We start from the raw sequence: 6,000 nt of genomic DNA, 5'->3' as shown, positions 1-6,000 counted from the left end.
TCAGCCGGTCAGCGTTCGGCAGCTGAAAGGTGTGTTCGCGAATGTGCCACTGAGATGTGGATCGGGACATGACCTATCGCTTTGCTGCTGCTGACGTGTATAGGTACAGGACGGCGTAGCGCATGTGTCCTCCTTTTTACTATTATCTTTCAGCTTTGTTTGTTGGCATATAAATGACTTCAGTTGCTATAGTTACCGCTCGTCCTGTCTTCTTCTCGTTCTTCAGTCTCGTCCAAGTTCGCGGTTATTCCTCCTCTTCAACATGTCAGACTAACTGGCCCAAAGCTTCCCCTTGTTGAGCATGTATATGAACTACCAACCCGCGTTGGCACCCTAACTCACTCAAAGCAACATTTTTCAGAATGTGAAGCAAGGAACTTTTCTTTTTGCAATGGCATCAAGGTTAGGGAGGTGCTTTTTTTTAGCTCTAACAACAAACTGAGGCCCTTGAATCTAACTTCTGCGTATATTAGGAGTGACATCATGTTCTACTTCCGATGCATATAGTGGGTGCGTTTCTTAAAAGAGTGGATCAGGGATCAAACAATGATTAATGACATCATATTCGAAACCAAGAGAAAGAAATGGGCTTTGCAGGGGATGTAATGCGAAGGAAATATAACCCATGGTCCCTAAGGGTAACAGACTGGCATCGAAGGGAAGTGAAGGCGGCAGAAAGTTAAGTGGGCGGATGAGATTTGCGGGGGTAGGGTGTAAAGAAGCAAATCAACGAGCACGTGTCACTCGTGTCGCCAGGTATCACTTCCGGATCACCCTGTACGATTTCCCTTCTGGAGGGTACTTTCGAACCCGAAGATTCTAATAATCGTAACAGTGGTTGCTACAGCTCTAAATAAGCGCAGCCCGCCAGAGCGAGCCACGCATGGTTTGCAGAGGAGTCTCGATCTATGAAGAGAGAAGTGCAAGATGCCGGGCTAGTTGGTATTGCATGATGAAATAAAACAGCGCAAGGAACGGGACGAAACACGAAGGAGCAAAACACAGACACGTGTCTGTGTTTTGCTGCTTCGTGTTTCGTCCCGTTCCTTGCGCTGTTTTATTTCATCACTATGGAGAGAGTGGCATTAGGTGTCACATTTGTGGAATTTGTTTAAACAGACTCCGACGCCCAGTGTAGCCATAGTACCGGCACAATTCTGGACAACCGCACCTGCTCGACGAAGCCATCATGCAGGCTAAGTTGCACAGGCTGCGGGCGCAAGGCGCATCCAGCAAAAGGCCGCCGCCGCAGCTCTCGTGTGCGGAGGCGTGCCCTCCCCGATTGAAAGAAAAAACACAAGTCGCATTTATTCCAACTTCTATACATATATAAGTTTTTATTGTTTTACTGCAACTTGCACTAATAATACATATATATATATATATATATCTTGTACTGCAGCGATAACTACTGGGAGACATATTTCCAAGGTCCGCTTGTAAAAGTGCTCGAGGAGGTGTTACCAGCCGAAACACGCTTACTCAAGATACTTGAAAGAAACTGTCCGGTGTATCCAGTTCTACGCCAGTAGCTTCTAGCACATATGCTTCTATGCTTAAAGCATGGGTGTGTCCAAACACTGAGCGGAAAGCAACGCCATGCTCAGGTATGCTATCGGTTACGAAGGAAAGTACACGCGCTGCAAGAAAAACGACTCTGTCGACCAGATACTGCACATGCGCGGGACGAGCCACAACTGCAAGATACTGTTTGCTTTGGAACCATCCTTTGGCGAAGTTACACGCATAAATAAACTGGTTGGTGTATCATACAGCATGCATCTGATCGTATGGCATAGTTCCGAGATACTGATGGCGGCTACACACCCTAGGGAGGAGGGTCTACAGCCATGAAGCGTCTACACACGGATAGAAAATGCAAAACGACTCTCTTCCCCTCTCGTGTAAGACGACAGCTTGCCTCCACGATTGGCTGGTCCCCCGCGGCAGGGGACAGGCTTGGACCCACTCGTCAGGGTCGAGCCCACTGGCGGGCGTCGCTTGGTTTCCGCCGGGGCCTGCCAATTTCGAAGCCTTGGCGTTTATGGCACACGGAAAGAAGAAGCGCGGGGGGGGGCACGAACATCGAACGGAGACACACGACGGCGGCGCGAGGGAAGGCCCGCATGCAAGAGGTGGAGGCCTACAAGGGGGCAATATCCCGTCAATTTACCGCAGGGCTGCTCAATGCTCTCCGATTGCCCACCGCTATCTGACGGGACAGATGGGACAGGACTCGTAAACTGTTGTAGGGCTTTCCGCGTTGTTTGACGGCGGCGTACTTTGGCACGCTTCCTTTTGCCCCCTGCGCGTCAGCCCTCGAACACACGAGAATGGAAGTGAAGCAGGTGCGGCTCCCCGAAGCAGCGAAGCAACGCGCTCTCGGTACCCAGGTCAACAACAGCAGGAAAGGCCGTCTTATTTCTGTACAGCAGTGAGCGAAGTCCTTCTCGTCCGAGGTATGTCGTAGTCCTCCATCGAGAGGGTGTGTCGGCGGCCCACGGCGCCCAGCATTTTGTGGTCGCCCCCGGAAAAGGTTCTCTGTCTTTCCACACCAGGCAAGGTGATAGAGGTCACTGCAACGACAGCGCGCGCTCTATATAATGGCCGCCGCTAGGACGACACGCGGGGGGGGGGGGTGATGCATGCACCTCGAGCAGCGAAAGGCCCGGCGAGTGGAGCCGCAGGCGCTGCGCCGAAGGATGCGCATCGTGCTCCTGGCGGGGGAAGAAGAAGAAGAAGAGAGCACTTACGGAATCCCAATCCCTTGACAAACAACAAAAGGCTCTGGGCGAGCTTCTCAGGCTGAAATGAAAGCGGCGACAAAAACTCCATGAGCGACGCTTGCTTCGCATACGTGTCCAATGCTACGCTTAGAAGTGCCTGAAAAAGCCCCTGATGACCCATACACTGCCCCAAGACAGCGGTTAATCGTCACTAATATCATATTTGGCATGCGCCGTCAAATTTTCAGCGACCGAAAACTAACCATCCGGTGACAAGTGCACAGTTGTTAGCAGAAAGTTTTAGCGGCCAAACTTTTAAAAACGAATGTTGGCACACTTTTAATAACTCGCCGCATACGAAACGAGGGAATAACCTAGCATAGTGGCCGCTTGCGCGTTCTAATGGCTCCTTTTTGAACGTGGGGTCAGCTGGCCCTCATGAACAGGGGCGGCAAGAGTCGTGCGGGATAACGGCGGCACAATTCGCGTCTCTTCTTCGCATCTTCATATCGAATCTGATTCCAGTAGCAAACAGCCACGAGGACTTCGCCAATTGCATTGCACGCTCTACGCGCGTCGCGTGCTGGGCTGAGAGGGCAGCGACATTCATTCTTTCCTTAAGCTTTGTCCTCAAACCTCCTTGCCCATTGTTAGCACATATTAAAGAAAAAAACGCCAAGCTTTGCCACCATTTCCAGCACAAGTTGAATCAGTTTTTGCTATAAAACTTTATTCCTCTCATTGTGCGATCGACCCCGACGCGACTGTACCTTGCGCATGCGCAGAAACTTTGATCCATATGTTAATTATACGCCTTTTGCGGGCGGGCAAAGCGCCGAGAGAGGATCTGGTAGCACTCTGTGCGGCACTATCGCGGTGCTGCCAATAATGCTAGCACAAAACAAAATGACACAAAATCAGTGATCATTACTTTAACAGCCTGTGAAATCTCAAAAGGATTAGTATGGTGGGTGAATTGATGCATGATTTTCCTCACAAAGCGCAGGAACGAACATAAGACGGATACGGGAAAGGGCACGACGCTGTTCTCAGAAACGTCACGTGACTCGAGATATTAATGTCTAATGTCCAGCTTAACTAAGGTCCACTACTTAATAAACAGAGTGATTTGACCAGCGTGCGGGAGAGGCCATATAGCTGCGTTAGCAAATATTCAGCTCCAATGCGCAGCAAAGTGCTGTCGACAAGAACGTCATTAAATGAAAACTGGTTTCAAGGAAAGGCAATGAGGGTGCAATTCTCGGTGGATCACGAAGGAAGGGATGAGGGAGAGAAAGGGGCCACTTTCGGAAAGCGGAAGGCAGAAACAGAAGACCGTCGCCTCCTCTCTCACCCTGTCCACCGTGTTGTTCGCTTTTCTCACAAGGCGATCGAGGCTGTGATACACACATGTGCCCGAAACTCTGGAGCGAAACATCGCCGATTTCAGCGAACGTACTGTAACATTGTCCGCCCGGCCAGTACACTCTATACGGAAGTAAAAAGGGAATACGCTGCCCTCTAGCGCGCTTCCTTTCAGGGACAGGAGATATGCTGCCCAAGTTACGGGGTAGACTTCCATCACTGAACACGCGTAGTTCTTACTCTTGGTAACGGAGGCATGTTCCCTCCGCAATGCATAGCAACTTGATGTAGTTAGCAAATGAAGTAGGCCATTAAACGCAGCACCGGAAGCCTTGAGGTTAGCAAATAGAGGAGACCGAAACCTCGGATGAATCCTCATAACTGCTAGAGCTTCGCATGCTTTGAAGAAAGAATTTATTTCCTTTGCCAACCGAACGTAATCAGTATTTTTAGCGATGGAAATCCACCCCTGAGCTTGGGCCGCATGTCCTGCCCCTAACATGCAATACGCTAACGGACAGCTTGAGCCCCTTTTCGCTCCAATGTAGGCTGATTCATGTTTGGAGTGTATGCAGCTGCGATAGCGGCGAAATCATGCACCACTGAGCTACGAATGCCCTGCATGCAAGGTGTCCCAGGTAAGCTGAGCCAAGCTTTAGCAGAGAGTTGCATTTTAGAGTATACTATCACGAGTACACGGAGCAAAGAGGAGGAGCAGCTTTGGTCTAGTGATCATATAGCTGAATTAGCTATCGAGTTAACCCTGCAAACCGCGGTGAATTCTTATTCGGGAGGCTGAACCGTGCGATGAAGAAGCTCTACGGTGATTTTTTTTTAAATCTTTTGATTTAGAACCATTTTGACAGTTCCGCGCATGGCGGAGTCTGACCTTCGGTGCAGTAAGCGTCAAACCCACAGCGGGGGAAACTTGGTCAGGCCAAGCATCTGGTGGAGCTGTTCACATGGTGGCAAGGCAACCAACCACTGACGTCAGTCGCATGTCGGCTACTCGGAATTCGTCATGTGGCAGAAACTGGTCGGTAATGTGCTTACGAAGCTGCGTGACACTCTGGCGGGACAGCGCCGCGAAAGACTCCTGTGCGTGCACTCTCAACCTCATATGCGGTTCTTTGGGTCAGTTTTATTGTATGTAATATATCACGATCTTTCTCTGAAATCGCTGTGCCGCATCTCCTTGTTTTGGTGAGATTATTTACTGAATTTTGAGTTACAAAGTAAATGTGCTTAATGAAATGCGTTCTCGTTTGTTTCCGAAATTTCGTATTTTTCTGAAAACAAAAAGCAGGAAAAAAAAGTTGTTTTCGAGCCGCCAAAATTTCTTGAAATTTTCCGCCTCTACTTAATGAGACACCTTTGTTACCGACGTGCTCAGCCGAGAACGCGACAGGACCGAGCCGGGGTCACTCACAGACTCTTGCAGGACGTCGCCGACAGCGTCCACTTTGAGCAGAGACGTCTTCTGCTTGTCCATGCGCGCGTACATGTTCTGCACCGCCTGTGCATGGGCAGCCTTGCTGCCTGTCACCAGCAGCACGTCCATGGTCCTGCGAGTCAGCGCACCGGTTGCTCGTAGCGCACACCCGGCGAAACCGCATGCCCTGCGCGCTAAACTAGTGCACTGAACGGCACAGAAAAGCATCTACGCAAAGGAAAGGAGGCGCCCATCAGGTCCCTGCTGCACCTGTTCCAGGATGGAGCCATAGGGCGCACTTACTTGAGGTTTGCTTCGATGAGTCCGCTGATGTCTTTGCGGCTGCGAAATGACAAGTCGCAACGATTACTCTTGAGACAACAAAAATACGAAGACAGTGCTCAAGAGAATCGATTCCGCCATTACCGGCCAGCTCATTCGCTTTGCCCAATATCTTCGTTTTGTGGCATAAATACT

At 50.2% G+C, this 6,000-nt stretch overlaps 1 protein-coding gene across 7 annotated transcripts in view; it reads right to left on the bottom strand.

Annotated features, from left to right (window-relative positions):
* Positions 1 to 1,306: 1,306 nt before the first annotated feature.
* The window catches only part of LOC149349410 (uncharacterized protein ZK1073.1), a 143,638-nt gene continuing 138,944 nt past the window's right edge, over positions 1,307 to 6,000 (bottom strand). For all 7 annotated transcript variants that reach the window (XM_089578318.1, XM_089578321.1, XM_089578320.1 and 4 more), the window contains 4 exons: positions 5,827 to 5,865; positions 5,521 to 5,656; positions 2,754 to 2,805; positions 1,307 to 2,576 (listed from right to left, as the gene is read on the bottom strand). In XM_089578318.1, coding sequence (XP_089434444.1) covers positions 2,419 to 2,576; positions 2,754 to 2,805; positions 5,521 to 5,656; positions 5,827 to 5,865 — 385 coding nt within the window. In that variant the 3' untranslated portion in view covers positions 1,307 to 2,418. The remainder of the gene's footprint in view (positions 2,577 to 2,753; positions 2,806 to 5,520; positions 5,657 to 5,826; positions 5,866 to 6,000) is intronic.

This window comes from Amblyomma mixtum, chromosome 3 (genome assembly GCF_055824585.1).
Source record: "Amblyomma mixtum isolate Tamu chromosome 3, ASM5582458v1, whole genome shotgun sequence".
NCBI classification, from domain to species: domain Eukaryota; kingdom Metazoa; phylum Arthropoda; class Arachnida; order Ixodida; family Ixodidae; genus Amblyomma; species Amblyomma mixtum.
Note: the sequence above shows the minus strand (reverse complement) of the source record. Positions and strands in the feature narration are given on the sequence as shown.